Below are 20,351 nucleotides of genomic sequence, written 5' to 3' on the forward strand. Positions count from 1 at the left end.
CTATGGAGGCACCCTCAATAAGCTGAATCTTCAGACTCATCATGACCTCTCAAAGGAAGCTCTTGCTTAGCCAAATAACACACAGTATCAATTAATCTTTTTAAAATGTCTCCATTTTTCTTGACTTGTTCATTGTGACGGCTAATTTCGATTTTTCTTTGACTGTCAATGAGAGTGTCAATTTTTTTTGTTTTCCAAACATCTTAAGATTTAAAAATGACTGCATATGTGGTTGGGAGAGGTCATGTTTTTGCACTTCTGCAGCTGAATGATTGAGATTGGAATACCCTTACTTATTCCATATACCATTCTCTTTGGAGAATAATAAAGAAGGCCAACAAAAAAGTCTTGACCGCACTCCACATCCAGTTAACAATTCTACTGTATTGTGAAACAGAGAAATGTCTAATGTACTCAGTTTTTGCATCTTTGTACTTGCACAGTAAATCTGGAAGAGGAGGACGAGGCTTACCTTCTTCGACTATGTCCATACAATCCGCAAATTCTCTGGCAGAAAATGGGACATTCAGTACATTGTCAACATTGTTTCCCATTGTAAATATGGGCAAAAAAGCTATCAATTATATTTAAAAAAATTATAAATATACATTTAAATATAAATATAAATGTATATTAAAAAATTGTGTAAATTGATGTCATAAACACGTCATTTCACACTTTACCAGTGGTGTATTCGGGACGGAACGCACCAGAACAACGTTCCGGTACTTTTTTCTAAATGTCATAATAGAAAATCATTAAATTTATATACCTAATATTATGAAACAATGGCATAATCAAAGGGGAGGGAGAAATAATATCTATTTTACCCATTGCTACTAAAAATATATATTAATAGTAATCTTTAAAATTAATAGATTTCTTTAAAAATTTATTTAAAAACAAAAATATAAATTTTGGAATGAAACTTAAATATTTCTTACTAAAGTACAATGTGTTAGATAAAGAGATCCAACAACAGCAAGTTTCTTGTTTATTAAAACACACAGGCCACCATTAGAATTATGGAATCCAAATTTTTATGTCCGAATTTGGTTGTGTTTTCATCGTTCTGCTGTTGACCAACAAACAAAACAGGGCAGTCACACAAGAATACGTAATCGATCCTGTATGGGAATTTCTATGATTCTTCTGAACAGTATTTTTTATATTATTTTGGAGTTTTTGTTTTCGTTTTTCTTTTCTGATTTTTAAAATTTTTTGTCTTTGTTTTTTACTTTTGAAATTTTAATTCAATAGTTATAAATAAATACTGAACAAATATTCTGATCTTTGACTTATTTATTTTTGCAAATGAAAAAAGCATAGGTAACTATTTGTAGTTAATCGACAAGCATTCCAGTACTATTCTTTTTTAGCAATACACCTCTCCACTTTACGCATGCAAAACAGACACAGAAAACAAAAACAGCAACTCTGGTGCTGTTGTCTTAGTGCACACCCTGCCACGCCTTCTGGACGGTTTAAAACCACTAAGAAGGCTAAGAATTTGACCTGCTGTGCCATCTGTATGTCTGTTTAGAGAGCTTAAAGGTGTCCATATTTGTGACCGCACACCCAGGCTATTAATGCAAATGTGATACGATGTTTACACCCCGAAACGTCTCCACTTCATGAAATGTTGTATATTGGATTTAATTTTAGGAATCACACGAAGCCAGCAAAACAATTAGGGGAGTCTTTAACAGAAAAAAATATAATATCGGTGCAAAAATATAATATTAATATCAGCCACATTGTGATTCAATGGGTGTGCACCGCAAAACAAGCAAACCCTGAATATACACTCCTGATCAACATCATTAATAAATATTAAAAATAGTAAGAGACTCAAGGTTCAGTGTTGGAGTTCTATACTCATCAGCAAAATTATATCTAACTTTGTATCATCAGCCAATTCAGATATTAAACTCGTGATATGTCAATGCTGAACCTTGAGGGAGTCCAATAATGGTATCATTTCAAAAACAGCAGTAACCATTGATAACCACTGTCTCTGGACACTCAACCATCACCTTATCCACAGCAGTTACTTGTCCCCACTACCACATTGTTCCAAACTGTGACAATGAACAGTATCAAAAGCTGTACTGAAATCTAAGCATATGATTAGCATTAGTAGAGGCATATGATGCAAGAAAGCAAGCTTATGCAGCGTCAGCCAAAAAAAAAAAAACAAAAAAAAAAACACCACTCCCATTTCACCCCTCCATTCGTTCGAAATTCCTGTCCAGCTGAGCCTTAAGTTTATTTAGGCTATCAACTTCCATAACAAGGGATGGAAGTCTGTTCCACCAACCGACTACCCGCTGGCTAAAGGCAAATTTCCGCACATCTGTCCTACATCTGTGTTTCCTCAATTTGAATTTATGCCCTCTCAGGTGATTATTCTGGGCAAGAGGAAGTATCCCATCGGCATTGAGCATGTTCAAACCATTCAAGGCTTTATACACCTCTATCAGATCACCTTGTCGGTGCCTAGTCTCCAGACACTGTAATTTGCAAAACTTAAGCCTTTCTTCGTAAGAGCAACCCTTTGTTCCATTCACTAATCTTGTTGCCCTTCTCTGTACTCGTTCCAGCTGCTCTACATCCTTCTTGAAATGAGACCTCCAGACCTGTATACAGTACTGAAGGTGTAGCCTGACCATTGCCTTATATAAGGGAATAGTCACCTCCTTATCCCTGCTAGAAAAATCCCTGTGTATCATTGACAAGACACCATGAGCTACTCTTGCAACCCATCTGCACTGCTCAGAGAACGTCATATCTGCCTCCACAATTACCCCCAGGTTCTTTTCATTCTCTACCATTGTCAGTGTAGTACCACAGAGTTGATACGTTGCTCTGGGGTTGCTGTTTCCCATATGTAGTACTTTACATATGTCAATGTTAAACTTCATTTGCACCTCTCAGCCCATCTGCTCAACCTTTCCAGATCCTGTTGCACCAGCATAGCGTCAGTAGCGTCCTTAACAACCCTGCCAACCTTTGTATCATCTGCAAACTTGGACATTAAGCTTGATACACCATCATCAATATCATTTATAAAAACAGAAAACAACAATGGACCCAACAGTGAACCCTGAGGAACTCCACTAGTAAAATTAGTCCACGATGAGCAGTGTCCATCGATTACCACTCTCTGTCTTCTCCCAGTCAACCATCCCTTTATCCATAGCAGCAATTTGCCTCCAATGCCACACTGCTCCAATTTGTACAGCAGTCTTCCATTTACAACAGTATCGAAAGCATTTCTAAGATCCAAATATATAATATCAAAGTTATTCCTTGCATCCAGTTCTTTTGTGACTGCATCATAGTATCCAATCAAATTGGTCACGCAAGACTTTCCCTTAACAAAACCATGCTGTGTCCGAGCTATAACTGAAGTCTTGTCTAGATGATCCTGTAGTGCTTCTTTAACCAGTGCCTCCATTAATTTTTCTGGAATAGAAGTTAAACTCACAGGTTTATTACTTGTGTCAGCCTTTAATCCTCCTTTGTGAACTGGGATCACATTTGCACATCTCCAGTTTATGGATACCTCCCCTGAGTCCAAAAAAGCTCTCATAATTATGGCTAAGGGCGCTTACTTCCTTTGCTGCCTCCTTTAATATAACTAGATAGATCCCATCCACCACGGGTGCTTTTTTATGTTTATCCTCAACAATTTCTCCTCCACTTTCCTCTCAGTTATTTCAAAATCATCTAGCTCACTGCCAGAGTTTACTTCACCTCTGGCATTCCCCTTCCTGAATAACTCCTCATGTGTGAATGTAGATGCAAAATACTCATTTAGTTTGTTAGCCACCTGAGCAGGATTCTCAACTGTTGAACCATCAATATCCAGTGGACCAATCTGATTCATCCCTTTCCTTCTAGAGTTTACATAGGTAAAGAACTCTTTTCTGTTTTTCTTTGCATCCTTTACCAAGGATTTCTCATAATCTCCCTTTACCTGCCTAATCTCCTTTGTGACTCGGTTACAGACCAGCTTATATCTATCATAGGCTTCCATGTCACCCCTTAATTTATATGTATCCCATCCATTTTTCTTCTCTGCCATATGTCTCATTAGTTCATCTGACATCCATTTAGGCCTAAACCTTGAACAATATTTCTTAGTTGGTTTGTAAAGCCTAGTAGCTTCCAAGATAAGTTCTTTGAATGTGTCCCATTTTGAATTTGCTGTTGGGTTTTTTTTTTTTTTTTTTTTGTAGTTCTTGGTGCATCAGCTTCTGTGGCCATAATGCAGCTCCCAAGGTTTTTGCAGTACTTTGATCCAAGCCCGAGGCGGACTTCGAACCCACGACCTTTAGGTTGCCAGGCAGGTACTTTACCCACCCAGCTAGCCCGGTCGGCCTTGCTGTTGGTAACATCATCAGTTGGTCCCACTGTATAGTATTTAAATACTGTCTCAGACCATCGTAGTCGCCTTTACGAAAGCAAAAACCCTTCCCTTTACCCCTGATGGTAGTTTTTTTCTTTGAGTAAATCCCACTTCAGCACACTGTGATCACTGCCACCTAGTGGTTCCTTTATCTGCAGATTCTTAATGCATGAAGAATCACTACTGATAATCAGATCAAGAGTATTACTCCCTCTAGTTGCCTCCCGAACATGCTGATGTAGAAAACAATCATCCAATAAATCCACAAAAGCCTTGCTAGTGTGTGAGTGACCAACCCACAAATTCCAGTCAATATCTGGGAAATTATAAGACTATCTGATTTACTGGCCCACTCTATTTCCCTGTACAGTTTCTTATTATACTCATCAGAGTCATTAGGCCTATAGCACACTCCTACTCTCAATTTTGATCTTCAAATGCTTATGTCACACCAAACTGACTCGACACTGCGCTGTCCAGCAATGTTGACTGGCTTCAATTCCTTGGATTTTACGTGTTTCTTAACTAAAGCATAACCCCTCCTACCTTCCTGTCCTGTCTATCTGATATCAAAATTATTATATTTTTTTCATTCAATTACTTTGCAAAGACCCCACACAGTTTATCAAATCAGAGATTTCCCCTTAACAAATGTAAGCTATAATTGCTGTATAATTCAGTTCCTCTCAAGGAGAGCCTGCATTACTTTAACTGCTGAATTCATTATTTTCCTGTCACAGAAGTCAAACTTACAGGTCTGTAATTACTCACTTTACCCTCAGATCAATCTGTGTGGATAGGAGCAAGACATTCACACATCCCCAGTCTGTAGGGATGTTTCACGAATCTAAGAATGCTCTCATAATTCTCAAGGTGTTATCATCAACTGCCTTGATGATAACACCTTGGAATGGGTGACACCAGAAAACACAAACTGGCAAATCAATTTAAAAGACAAATCAAGCCAAAGTGGCTCACATCAAATTTTAATTCCAAAAATAAAGAGGTGAGCAGCAGCTGCAGCATTCCCATCCAAGTATTTTTACCGTAGCTAGTGTATGTGCACGTGCGCATTCATGCATATGAGAGAGAGAGAGAGAGAGAGAGAGAGAGAGATAGAGAGAGAGAAGATGTTCCTGGCATTCTGTATATTTCTATGGACTTCACTTAGTTTGCTAGTCACCTGTCGTTTGTTGAGAAAATTTTCAAAACCACATGGTATCTCTTATAGAGCTTCTTTGTCACATTTGCTTAATCAGAACATTGCTGGCATTGAGGTGTCTGTTCAGAGTGGTAATTAATCAATTAATTAATCTATAATGCATGTAAAAATATTAGGCTGAATAGCATATCATAAAGTGTTTATACACCAACATCTTCTGAAATTAACAGTCCATAGTAGTAATATAAAAAAACAGAGCAGTGCCGAGGGTGAGGCGAATGAGGCTCTTGCTTCAGATTAAAAGCTGAAGGGGTACCAAAAGAAAGATTAAATAATTGCCAATGTTGCCATGATTAATAATAGGGCACAATGTTTCATTCTCGCCTCAGGTACTAGAATGGCTCAGCATGTCCTTTAAAAAAAGTAGATTTTTTTATGTATTATGATGAGCCTAACTATTTAAGCAATCAGATACTGTACCTCTAGCACAACTATTAGAAGAATAATGCCACTTGTTGATAAATTTGGAAACATTCTATGAACCTGTCCAGACATGCCAATCAATGCACAATTTACTATCACAGCTATAACACCCATTATCTCCATTGCATCCTAAAGAAAAGTAAAGGAAAGATTCATTAAGAATTATGAAAAGTATTAATAACAGTAAAAATAAGAGCAATGCACATACTACCAAATTATTTAAGTCTGCTCAAACTTCCATATAATACATATTAAGCACAAATCATGTTTATAATATGAATAAAGATCTCACAACATTTTTGTTACATTTTGATGAGCTTCATAAAGATAAAATTATGAACAATTAAAAATGTTTCAAAGCATTATGGCTTTTGTCATCATTGGCAAAATGTTAACAAAATGTTTTTAACACAGTTGCTGAATTTATAAATGCAAGTGGTGAGCTGTCACATAAATACAACTTCAAAAGGCACCCAAGCACCGTGCCATAATACATAACAGTGGTCATGCTCATTTAGTCAATAATAAATTAAAAGGCATCCAGTCAAAATGAATGGCCACTACAATGTTAAGTTGGTTGATTGGTTGGTTCGGTTTTATTGGCGCATCAGCAACTAAGGCTATAATGCGCCAAAACCTTGTCATAAAAAAGTTTGGTTTGTTTGGATTTTTTGGCGCATTAGCAACTAAGGCTAAAATGCGCCAAGACTAGGTAATATTTAAAAATTTAAACTCTCGGTGACCTAATTAGTAAGGCCACCTTGTCCTGATATATAATAACAAAGATATAAGAAATAAATCAATAAAGACGTAACAATAACATGAATTAAATACAATTAAAAACTTTTATTGATTTAAAATAGCTAAAAACAGCAGACACGTTGTCATTGTCGGATAAAATCTGACTGAGTGTATAAGGCTCAGTCAGATGATTAAAAGCGGTAAAACGGGTGCTGCTAAAATCTGGACAGTCAATTAAAAGGTGTCTGATAGTTAAAACTGTGCCACAGGACTCACACATAGGAGGGTCATCAGCCCTCAGCAAAAAATAATGAGTCAAATGACTGTGTCCTATGCGGGTCCGGGCAAGAACAACTTCCTCCTTACCATTCCTGCGCAGACTAGACTGCCACGGTTCAATTACAGGCTTTATACAATATAGTTTATTTCCAGTCTGTCTATTCCACGAGTCCTGCCATTGGGAGTGTATGTTTTGGTGTATTATTTGCCTGTAGTCTGTATAGGGGACTAACAGGCAGCGGTTATTATTGGGAATTGCTGATTTGGCTGCGGCATCAGCCAAATCATTTCCCCTAATCCCAATGTGGCTGGGAATCCAGCAGAAGCGGATATCATATTCGCGTTCATGGAGAACGTGAATCTTCTGCTGAATGTTAGACAGAACTGGATGAGGATTATATCTCACAGATATTAAAGCCTGTAACATGCTAAGAGAGTCGGAATATAAAATGAACCGTTGGTATTGGCATTTACTAATGTGATCCAAGGCTAACTCTACAGCGTGCAGCTCTGCAGTAAATATGCTGCATTCTGAGGGGATCTGCTCTGATATAGTGCTGTCTGTAAAGACAGCAGCAGATCCCACATATGATTCTGACTTCGAACCGTCTATGTAGACTGGCGCGAAGTCAGAATATTCAGTTCGGTGTGCTGAATGAAGCTGCAGGTAGATATATGATGGAGTGTCCGACTTTCCCCAGTTTCTAAGCGACAAGTCGCATGCCGGGACACAAGCATGCCAGGGTGGAAAGGGTTGCTTTGATGTTTGGGCAACCTTGTCTACCTTGATATTAAGTTCTTTGAGTAGCTCTTGGAAACGTATACCAAAAGGACGATTGGCAGTCTTACGAGTATTGTATAAATTTTCCCATCGTGGCTCAAAAACGAATGGCCACGTAGGATGGTCTGGCAGGGATTTCAGTTTTAAGGCATACTTTAAAGACAACTGCTTACGTCGAAGCGATAACGGTGGTTCGTTTGCTTCGACGTATAAGCTCTGGACAGGAGATGTGCGATATGCTCCAGTGGCAATACGTAGGGACTGATGATGGATGGGGTCCAGCCATCGCAGGACACTGTCTCTGGCTGAGGAATATACCTGGGACCCATAATCTACTTTGGATCGCACAAGTGCACGGTAAAGCCGAAGAAGGGTGCATCTGTCTGCTCCCCAAGACGTAGAGGAGAGCAAGCGGAGAATATTAAGCCCACGTGTGCACTTTGTGCGGAGTTGACGAATGTGATCCAAGAAGGTCCGTTTTTTATCGAATATGAGTCCCAAGAATTTTGTATTCGCTGCTACTGGAATAGCATTTTGTCCGAGCCTTAATTCAGGTTCAGGATGAAGATTACGCTTGCGACAAAAGTGTACGCAAACGGTCTTCTCCGGCGAGAATCTGAAGCCATTAGCAAGTGCCCACACATTCAGATTATCAATGGCTTTCTGCAGTTGTCTTTCAATAACCCTCATGTTGCACGACTGACAAAAAATGCTAAAGTCATCAACATAGAGGGCACTGTTTACAGTTGGAGGAAGTTGTTCTGTGATGGAATTTATTTTGATGGCAAAAAGCGTGACACGTAATACTGATCCTTGTGGTACTCCCTCCTCTTGGCTAAAGGAGCGAGAGAGTGAGGATCCCACACAAACTTGGAACGATCGATTGGCTAAAAAGTTTTGAATAAAAAAGGGCAGATGCCCTCTTAGGCCTAGGCTATGTAAATCTTTTAAAATGCCAAATCTCCAAGTTGTGTCATACGCTTTCTCCATGTCAAAGAACACAGACACCAAGTGTTCACGTTTTAGGAAAGCATCCCAGATGGATGCTTCCAATCTAATAAGATGGTCCATAGTGGACCGGTTCCTTTGGAAGCCACACTGGGTTTTGGAGAGAAGGTCGTTTGATTCTAAGTACCATATTAAACGGGAATTAACCATTCTTCTCCAGGATTTTGCACAGCCAGCTAGTCAGAGCAATAGGACGATAATTGGTGGTGACTTTTGGATCCTTTCCTGGCTTAGGGAAGGCAAGAACAATTGCCTTTTGCCAGGAGTCCAGAAACTGCCCTTCGGTAAAGATTTTGTTATACAGAAGGAGCAGACAATCCATAGATTTTGGTGAAAGATGTTTAATCATTTCATAATGGATGCCATCTGGTCCAACAGCACTTGCTTTGGAAAGAGTGAGGGCTCTTTTCAGTTCCTCTATAGTGAACGCCCCGTTGTAGGGATACGCCCTTGGACTTAAAATTAAGGGCTTGTTTTTCCAGTTTATGTTTCAGGACCAGGAACTCTGGGGAGTACGAGGATGTTGCGGAGATGTTAGAGAATGTTTCCCCAAGAGCATTGGCTACTGCAGTTGGATCTGCAATAGCGCATCCATTATAATTTAGGATTGAAGAAGGGTAGGATGTATATTTCCCCTTCATTTTCCAGATTTTATCCCAGACTACCTTAGAGTTGGTAGACTGGTTAATAGATGATGTAAAACGGATCCACGATTCCTTTTGACTCTGACGACGGATGTAGCGTGCTTTGGCTCGTGCACGTTTGAAGGCTATAAGGTTGTTCGTGGTTGGATATCGGCGAAATATCCCCCACGCTTTGTTTTGAGCTTTTTTTGCTGCTGTGCATTGTGAATTCCACCAAGGTTTGGGAAATGGTGGAAACCGGGCTGATGTTTTTGGGACAGCATTAACAGCTGCTTGGACGATGATTTCTGTGATGTACTTTACTGCGTCATTGATCGGCTCTTGACTGACTGTGCTAAGATCAAAATTTGCCTGATGTTGGAAGGCAGTCCAGTCAGCCTGATCAATCTTCCACCGTGGTAACCTAAAAGGAAGACATGGTCTCCGACTGTGTAACAAGGTTATCACGGGGAAGTGATCGCTTCCGTATGGATTCTCCTCCACTTCCCAAGTGAGTGAAGGGAGTAGAGAAGGGGAGCAGATAGAGAGATCAATGGCAGAAAAAGTACGGGTAGGCATGTGGAAGAAGGTGTTTGTTCCAGTATTTAGAAGGAAAGGTCACTGTCATTGAGCATACACTCTATGACTCGTCCCCTTCCGTTGATGATAGCACTACCCCACAGGGTGTTATGTCCGTTAAAATCCCCGAGAAGTAAGAAAGGGGGAGGCAGCTGCGTAAGAAGATCATCAGGGTCTGCCTGGGGGATGTCAGTCCCAGGTGGCAAATAAATGGAGCACACAGTTAATAGAAATCCCACTGAAAGGCGAATTGCAACAGCCTCTATGCTGGTTGTAATTAGCAAAGGCTGCACTGGGGTCTGGTTACCCACAAGGATAGCCACTCCCCCATGTACAGGGCCATCCGCAATTCTATCCTTTCGAAAAAATGTGATGTTGTGCATGGTGGGATCATCATTTGCCTTTAGATATGTCTCCTGCAAGCAAAAGCAAACTGGCTCGTGCTTTTGCAGGAGGGCCTTGATGTCATCAATATTTCGCCGGAATCCACGACAATTCCATTGTAGGAATTTAGCCATTATTTTGGCTTGGTGGGTCCATCAGGCGACTTCCAAGGTGATGAGGGCTTACTTTTATCAGTCTTGGATTTATCTTTTTTGGGGAAGAACGGACGCTGTCCCGTGTCCATTTCTTCCTCCGCAAAGAGTTCCAAGACTGAATCTTCGGGTACCTCCTTCTGCTCAACATCCATCTTATCTTGGGTACTAGGGGGGATTTCCCCTTTCTTATTCTTTTCTTTCATAGTTACCTTTGTTACTTGTGGAGCGTTAGGAGGTACCGATATAGGAGTGGCAGCTGATTGGTCCTTCTGTGCAGGTTTTTGAGAACTTAAAAGATATCGCACGATGGGAGTGAAAGACTCCTTTGGAGGAATGGTCATGTCCGTCTGAGTTCCGACGGAACATCTCCCTGCTACCTTCTGGGCGTAGGTAGGTTTGTTGATATTCAGGGGTTTGACCGATTTCCTTGCCTCCTGGTATGATATATTTAGCTCTGCCTTCAGCCGTTGAATTTCTTTTTCTTCTTTCCACCTCTGGCATGTTCGTGAATAGGCCGGGTGTTCGCCTTCACAGTTAATACAGCTGGGTTTTGCGGCTGAACATGCTGTTGCTTCGTGGTCCTTTGCACCGCATCGAGCGCATGCAAGGACTCCATGGCAGGCCATTTGAGAATGTCCATACTTCTGGAATTTAAAACACCGTAAAGGGTTCGGTACATATGGACGCACTGAACAGTTGATGTATCCAGCTTTAATTTCATCATGAGGTTTAGGAGAGTTAAAAGTCAGGATAACGCTCCTGGTTTTAACAATTTTTCCATCCCTTCGCGCAGTAATTCTCTTGATGGCAATGACTCCCTGTGGTTTTAATTTGGAGCAGATTTCCTCCTCGGTTATGTCGAGAAGGTCCCACTCCGAAATGACACCTCTCGATGAATTGAGTGTTCTGTGTGGTGTCACTGTTATAGGGATTCCTCCGATTGATGTTGTTCGGAGGAGATGTTCAGATTGCCTGTCATTTTTAGTTTCAATTAAAAGGTCTCCAGAACGAAGCCTCTTAACTGATTTGGGTGAATCTGCTAACCCATCTAACCCTTTTTGAATGAAAAAGGGCGACATTTTACCAATCGGTGTCTTATTGGTAGAATGCATAATTAAAACCCTTGGGACTGGCCCTGATGGTAATTCCGTCCGCTGCCTCTTTTTAGCGATAATGCTATTTGTTTCGCCGTCTAAATTTTCAGATAGGGACTGGGTTGGGGCCCCTGAAGAAATAAGTTTATCAGGATTCATTGAGGTTTTTATATTGTTCAGTGCCCGGGCTCCCCACTCACCACGGAGCCCAAAGGGACGCCCACTACCCGGAATGCAATAAATGCGCTCGGGAGTGGGACGCCAGGGCTACCCAGACACTATACCCACACCGCCGCCAGCCTGAATCCTGTCCCTCGGACCATGAGGGTAGGGGCGTGGCATTGACACGGTTGACCCTCGCAGGCGAGCCTATAGCCGATTGATCCTAGCCGGGCCTTCCAGGACCACCCATCTTGTCGAAGCAGGGGCCAAAGTGGTGTATTGAAGCTGGGCCCCTCAACCACCAGGCTCCCCCTTTCCGAATTTCCACGGGTCGCAGCGCACGGCAAACATGCCGGATTCCATTGATGTAAGCCTGGAACCTGGGCTGTGGGCGTTGGATCCCAGTGATGCTAGTCTGGAAGTCCAGCAGCGTCACTGGGAGGTCCCCTCACCACGTACAGGTGCCCACGTCGAGGGGACAATGTTAAGTCAGTTTGGTGATATAAGCACCGGGAAAACAAAAGTGAGAGTAGAAGTGTGTTATAAGCCTAATGATTGTGATGAGTATAACAAATAACTATACACAGAAATAGTGGCCAGTAAATCAGAATGTTTTATAATGGGGGATTTTAACTTTCCGGATATTAACTAGAACTTGTGGGTCACTCACTCACTCACACACACTCTCTCTCTCTCTCTCTCTCTCTCTCTCTCTCACACACACACACACACACACACACACACACACACACACACAAGCAAGCAAGCAAGACTTTTGTGGTGGATTTATTGGATAACTGTTTTCTACACCAGCATGTTAGAGAGGCAACAAGAGAGAGCAATACTCCTGATCTGATTATCAGCAGTAATCCTTAATGCACTAAGAATCTGCAGATAAAAGTATCACTGGTGGCAGTGATTACAGTGTATTGATTTGGGATTTACTTTAAGATGCAATTACAATCAACAGCAAGGTGAATGGATTTTGCTTTTGTAAAGGAGACTACTGTGGTCTCAGAGAGTTTTTAAATTATATAGTAGGAACAACTAATGTAACCAATAACAAATTTTAAATGGGAAGTCAGGGAAATAGTATTAGAAGCTACTAGGTTTTTCATACAAATTACGAAATATAGTTCAAGGCTTACACCTAATTGGATGTCATATGAACTACTGAAATATGCGGAAGAGAAGAAAAATGCATGGGATGCATATAAATCATCAGGTGATACAGAGGCCTATATTAGATACACACTAATCTGCAATCAAGTCACAAAGGAGTTTAGGCAAGCCAAGGCAGATTATGAGAAATCGCTGCCAAAGAATGCCAAAAACAGCAGCAAAGACTTCTTTAGTTATATTAACAGTAGAAGGAAGTACCTCTTTAGTTATATTAGCAGTAATAGTCAATGTTTTAACTGTTGATGATCCTCTTCAGGTTGCTGACAGGCTGAATAGGCATCTACATTCACAAATGAGTTCTTTAGGGAGGGGAATGTCAGAAATTGATCAAAATCTAATAGGAAGCTGAATGATTTTGTGATAACTGAGAGAAACGGGGAAGAGAAATTACTTAAGCTTAACATAAAAAAGGCATCTGGGATAGTTGGGATCTATCAAATTACATTAAGGGAGGCAGCAAAGGAGGTAAGCAAACCCTTAGCCAAAATTATGACAGCATCTTTGGATTCAGAGAAATAAATATGATCTTTATTGTAAAGTTTCTTGATACACGCAGGTATCCTACCATTACAAACCCTTCACGGCACTAAGCCAGAGGTTATATTCAGAGAAAGAGGTTCTGTGGACTAGAGATGTGTGAATGTATCCATAATCCACAAAAGGGAATCAAAGGGTGATACGAGTAATTACAGACCTGTTAGTTTAACTTCTATTCCAGGGAAAATGATGACGTCACTGGTTAAAGAAGCAATGCAGGCCCTTCTGGACAGGAATACAGATATACTTCAGTCACTATGGGTTTGTTAAGGTGAAATCTTGTCTGACTAATTTGACTGGATACTATGATACAGTCACAAAGAAACTGAAAGCAAACAATAATTTCGATATCACATACTTGGATTTCAGGAAAGCTTTTTACACCATTGCACGTAAAAGACTGCTGTACAAATTGGAGCGATGTGGCATTAATGACAAGTTACTGGATAAAGGGATAATTGAGTGGAAGATGACAAAGACAGGACAGAAAAGAAGGGGTTATGCTGTTAGTTAAGAAACACATAAAATCTAAGGAAGTGCATCCAACTGATGTTGGTGAACAATGCAACGTTGAGTCTGTTTGGTGCCTAATGAATCTGAGGAGTATAATGAGAAATTGTGCAGAGAAATAGAGCGGGCCAGTAAATTAGAGTGTCTTATAATGGGGGATTTTAATTTCCCGGATATTGACTGGAATTTGTGGGTTTGTCACTCACACACTAGCAAGGCTTTAGTGAATTTACTGGATGATTGTTTTCTACAGCAGCATGTTCGGGAGGCAACTAGAGGGAGTAATACTCTTGATCTGATTATCAGTAATGATTCTTCATGCATCAAGAATCTGCAGATAAAGGAACCACTAGGTGGCAGTGATCACAGTGTACTGAAGTGGGATTTACTCAAAGAGGTAACTACCATCAAAGGTAAAGGGAAGGGTTTTGCTTTCGTTAAAGTGACTACGGTGGTCTGAGACAGAATTTAAATTCTATACAGTGAAACCAACTGATGATGTTACCAACAGCAAATTCAAAATGGGAAGCATTCAAAGAATTAATCTTGGAAGCTACTAGGCTTTTCATACCAACAAAGAAATATTGTTCAAGATTTAGGCCTAAATGGATGTCAGATAAACTAATGAGACATGTGACAGAAAAGAAAAATGCATGGGATACATATAAATTAACATGCGACACAGAAGCCTATGATAGATATAAGCTGGTCTGTAACCAAGTTACGAAGGAGGTTAGGCAGGCAAAGGCAGATTACAAGAAATCTTTGGTAAAGGATACAAAGAAAAACAGCAAAGAATTCTTTACTTATGTAAACTCTAGAAGGAATGGGATGAATCAGATTGGTCCACTTGATATCGATGGTTCAACAGTTGATGATCCTGCTGAGTTAGCTAACAAACTAAATGAATATTTTGCATCGACATTCACACATGAGGAGTTTTTCAGCGAGGGGAATGCCAGAGGTGTATTCAACTGGCAGTGAGCTAGATAATCTTGTAATAATTGAGAGTAAAGTGGAGGAGAAATTGTTGAAGATAAACACAAGAACGGCACCTGGGGTGGATGGAATCTATCCAGTTATATTAAGGGGAAGTCTTGTCTGACTAATTTGATTGGATACTATGATGTAGTCACAAAGGAACTAGATGCAAAAAATAACTTTGATATCATATTTTTGGATCTTCGAAAAGCCTTTGATACTGTTGCACATGGAAGACTGCTGCACAAATTGGAGCAGTGTGGCACTGGAGGCAAATTGCGGCTATGGATAAAGGGATGGTTGAGTGGGAGGAGACAGAGTGGTAACCAATGGACACTGCTCTTCGTGGAGTCCCTCAGGGTTCAGTGTTGGGTCCATTGTTGTTTTCTGTATTTATAAATAATATTCATAATGGTATAGCAGGCTTAATGTCTATGTTTGCAGATGATACGAAGGTTGGCATGGGTTGTTTATGACACTAATGACAGTACACTGCTGCAACAGGATCTAGAAAATTTGAGCAGATGGGCTGAGAAGTGGCAAATGAAGTTTAACATTGACAAATGTAAAGTACTACATATGGGAAGCAGTAATCCCAGAGTAACGTATCAACTCTGTGGTACCACACTGACAGTGGTAGAGAATGAAAAGGACCTGGGATAATTGTGCAGGCAGATATGAAGTTTTCTGAGCAGTGCAGGTGATCTGCAAGAGTAGCTCATGGTGTCTTGTCAATGATATACAGGAATTTTTCTAGCAGGGATAAGGAGGTGATTATCCCCTTGTATAACGCAATGGTCAGGCCACATCTTGAGTACTGTATACAGGTCTGGAGGCCTCATTTTATGAAGGATGTAGAGCTGTTGGAACGAGTACAGAGAAGGGCAACAAGATTAGTGAATGGAACAAAGGGTTACTCTTACGAAGAAAGGCTTAAGTTTTGCAAATTACAGTGTCTGGAGGCTAGGCACCTGCGAGGTGATCTGATTGAGGTGTATAAAGCTTTGAATGGTTTGAGCATACTCAATGCTGATGGGCTTCTTCTTCTTGCTCAGAATAATCGCCTGAGAGGACATAAATTCAAATTAAGGGAAGATTTGACAATTGTAGTATAGATGTGCGAAAGTTTGCCTTTACCAGCGGGTGGTTGATTGCTGGAACAAACTTCCATCTGTCATTGTAGAAGTTGATAGCTTAAATAGATTCAAAGCAGAACTTGACAAACATTTGGAGCGAGTGGATGGGTGAAATACAGGGTGGTTTTTTTTTTTTTTTTTTGGCTGATGCTATATAAGCTTGCTTTCTTGCATCATGTGCCTTTGCTAATGCTAAAGTGTGTTTATTGGTGGAAACAGCTCTTCATGGACTACTGTTATGAGATCAGTGTGGGACCATTGTTTTCTATATTTATTAATGATATTGATGAAGGCATAGCAGGCGTAATGTCTGAGTTTGCAGATGATACAAAGGTTGGCAGGGTGACAGTAATCAGTAGGCTATTGCAACAAGATCTAGAAAAATTAGGCAAACGTTCTGAGAAATTCCAATTGAAGTTTAATATTGACAAATGCAAAATACTGCATTGGGTAGCAGTAATCCAAGAGTAATGTAACAACTGTGTGTTACTACATTTCAGGTTAGTGCAAAATGAAAAATAACTGGGGCTAATTATAAAGTCAGTTATGAAGTTCTCTGAGCAGTGCAGTCAGGTTGCTGGGTCAGCTCAATGGGTTTTGTTAATGATATTCAGGAATTCTGCTAGCGGGGATAAGGAAGTGCTTATTCCGTTATATATGGCAATAATCATGCCATATTTTGAGTACTGCATACAGGTCTGGAGGACTCATTACAGAAAGGATGTAAAGCTGCTGCTTCTGCCGACAGGGCTAGCCGGGTGGGTAAAGTACTTGCCTGACAACCCAAAGGTTGCGGGTTCGAATTTTGCGTCGGGCTTGGATCAGAGTACAAAATGCAAAAACTTTGGGAGGTGCATCATGGCCACAGAAGCCAATGCACCAACAACTAACTAGCAACTAGCAAAGCTGCTGGAACAAGTACAGAGAAGGGCAACAAGATTGGTGAGAAGAACAAAGGGGTGGTCATTGCCTTAACAAGAAGGCTTCAGTTTGCAAATTGCAGTGTCTGGAGACTAGGCACCTGTGAGGTGATCTGCTTGAGGTGGTTAAGGACTGGAATGGATTGATTAAGCTCAATACTGATGGCATTTTTCCTCTTGCTCAGACTTCACATGTGAGGGTGGCATAAATTCAAATTGAGGAAGGAGGTTACAGAATTGATGTGCAGAAATTTGCCTTAAGCCAGCAGGTGGTTGACTTTTGGAACAAACTTCCATCTGTTGTTCTGGGGGTGGTTAGTTTCAATAAATTCAAGGCAGAACAAGACAAATTATGGAGGATTTGCATAGGTAATGTTGGAAATTTTTTTTTTTTTTTTTGGCTAATGCTTGCTTTCTTGCATCATTTGCCACTACTAATACTATGCAAAGCCAAGCAAGAACAATTTCTATACAAATTAATTATACTGCCATTTTTGGTTTACAAGCTTAAAAACGTAGTTTTTATTAGTCATTCCATACCATGAATCTTTCTATTGGGAATTTACCATTTTACATTTTATTTGTCTGTAGTCTCTACAGGCAGGTCAAAGTTATTTGTGGAAATTGCTGAGTTAGCTGCAATGTCAGCCAAAGAAAATTCAGCAGAAGCAAATAGAAAAATTAGATAAATAAATGATACAGGCTTTGCTGTACACATGACAGGCTGGATCAGGATTATCCTAATTTTGATAGCATAAGTGCAGGATACAGATGAAGTAAAGTGTACTGACCTGCATCCCATAGAGTACACTTTACTTCATCTGTAAAGTGTACTGACCTGCATCCCATAGAGTAGAAAATAGAGCACTCAGGATGTTCAACCCTCCTTGAATTTGTGCAATTTGTGCACAGTTCACGTATATGTCGAAGGAATGTCAAGTTTTAGTCAAATATGAGTTTTTTGAGTCAAATATGAGTTTTTCAGGTTCAGCGTGAAGGTCACACTTTCAACAAAAATGTATGCAAACAAAATTCTGCAGAAAGAAAGAATGAAGCCACTGGCCCAGGAGTTGAGGCAATCAATAGTTCATTTCAGTTGCTTTTCAATAATCCTGATGCAGCATGACTGGAAAATAAGTTAAAGTCATCGAAATAGAGAGCATTGTTTACAGCTGTAGAAAGTTGGAGGAAGGGAAAATAAAAAGGATTAAAAACATACACAGAATTCAAGCATCATTACAATAAGGTAAATCATCAAGACTTAGAAGTACTTTACTGATTAACTAAATAAAGTTAAGGTAAATAAATAAAATTAAGGTAAATCATCAAGACTTAGAAGTACTTTACTTTCAAACATAAAAAGGGAAAAACTTGGAAGTCTGGTATTCATTCTTAAAGAATAGCCTTCAAGTTGCTCAGTAATGAAATTCATTTTAATGGCAAAAAATATAACACTTAAGATGGATCCTTGAGGTACTACCTCCTCTTGTAAAAATGGTGAGAGAGGGTGTACCCTACACAAACTTGGAAAGAACAATGGGCTAAAAAGTGTTTAATGAAAACAGGGAATTGACCTCTTAGACTGAAGCTACAGAGATCTTTTCAAATCACATATTGCCAAGTGCTTTCCCACATCAAAGAGACTGGTGCCAGGTGCTATTGTTTTAGGAAAGTATCTCAAATGTTTTCAATCTAATTGGGTAGTCCAAAGTAGAATCCACACTGCACCCTAGAGAGGAGATCATTTAATTCTAAATACAATATAAGGTGAGAATTGACCAATCTCTACACAATTTTTCATAAACAGCTAGTCAGAGCAATAGAATAATAGTTTATTAGAACCTATAGTCTTTAGTACTGTGCATGAGTTGAAGGTTGAGAAGATGAAAGAAGATACTTGTTGACATTAGACTTAAATTTCTGTAGACTGTAATTTTCGGGAAATACTTATGAAGGAAGGGGTTATTTGAGAAATGACAAAGATGTAAAGTTGGTTCTGAGTTTTTTTTTTTTTTTTTTTTATGAAAACCCCAAACTTGAGAGGTATTAGAACCTATAGTACTTAGTACCATGCTTGGGTTGGAGGCTGAAATGATGAGAGAAGATATTTGTTGACATTGAGTCATTAAGTAACCTAATTGCCCTCTTCTGAATAGAATCTAGAAGGCTGAGAGAGGTTTTGGAGGCACCGCCCCAAATGTGGGAACAATATTCCATGGTAGGGTGAATTTGAGATTTGTACAGAGTGAACAGCTGTTTTGAAGAAAAATAATGCTGAGAGCGAAAGAGAAAACCAAGCTTTTTAGATGCAGAGGAAGCAATATTTGTAATGTATTTGTGCCAAGAGAGATTAGAAGTCAGGGTAATCCCCAAAAGAGATATATCAACTTGCCTAGAAATCGGAGTGTCACCAAAGATAAGCATAGGAGCAGAAGAATCCTTTTTGCGAGATATAAGACAAGACTGAGTTTTAGAAGGGTTGAAATCAACTAAGTTGTCTTTGCCCCACTGGAGAATTATCTGAAGATCGGCATTTAAGGAATTGGCAGTAGATTTTCGAGAAGTTGAAACTGATTGAGCAGGACAAGGTTTCTCAAAATGGAACGTGGAATGCAATGTGCTATTATTGGCAAAACTATAGATAGGATTTCCAGTCAATGGAAGAAGGTCATTAATATACAAGAGGAAAAGAGTGGGGGAAAGAAATGAACCTTCGGGGACACAAGCATTAGTGGAGAAGTTAGAAGACAGAGCCACCTACCATCACCCTCAGTGAGGATCAGAGAGAAAACTGGATAACCAATTACAAAAAACAGTTGGCAAACCATAAGATGGAAGCTTGTTTAGAACACCTTTATGCCAAACACGATCAAAAGCCTTTGAGATGTTGAGAGCAACTGCTTGTGTTTCACCGAACTGTTCCATTGAATTTATCCATAAATGAGAAACATAAGCCAGAATATCACCAGTGAATCGACACTGACGGAATCCATAATGGCGATCATTGATCAGATGGAAGATTTCTAGGTAGTTTAAAAGTTGGTGGTTAATTTATTTCTCCATTATTTTAAAAAGAGTAGAAGTAATTGCAATGGGACAATAATTGGATGGGAGGGATTTGTCACCCTTTTTAGTAACTGGCTGGATATGAGCAAATTTCCAAGCAGAAGGAAAAACACCTTTGGAATAAAGAAGTGAAAAAAGGTGGCAAAGAACAGGA

General features: G+C 39.8%; 1 protein-coding gene across 5 annotated transcripts in view; it reads right to left on the minus strand.

Moving 5' to 3' along the window:
- The window catches only part of LOC150083375 (anoctamin-8-like), a 423,636-nt gene that overhangs the window by 34,543 nt on the left and 368,742 nt on the right, over positions 1–20,351 (minus strand). For all 5 annotated transcript variants that reach the window (XM_090377999.1, XM_090377998.1, XM_090378001.1 and 2 more), the window contains one exon: positions 6,057–6,188. In XM_090377999.1, the coding sequence (XP_090234125.1) occupies positions 6,057–6,188 (132 nt within the window). The remainder of the gene's footprint in view (positions 1–6,056; positions 6,189–20,351) is intronic.

The sequence above is a fragment of the Mastigoproctus giganteus genome, chromosome 7, assembly GCF_048544385.1.
Source record: "Mastigoproctus giganteus isolate SK-2022 chromosome 7, ASM4854438v1, whole genome shotgun sequence".
NCBI classification, from domain to species: Eukaryota; Metazoa; Arthropoda; class Arachnida; order Uropygi; family Thelyphonidae; genus Mastigoproctus; species Mastigoproctus giganteus.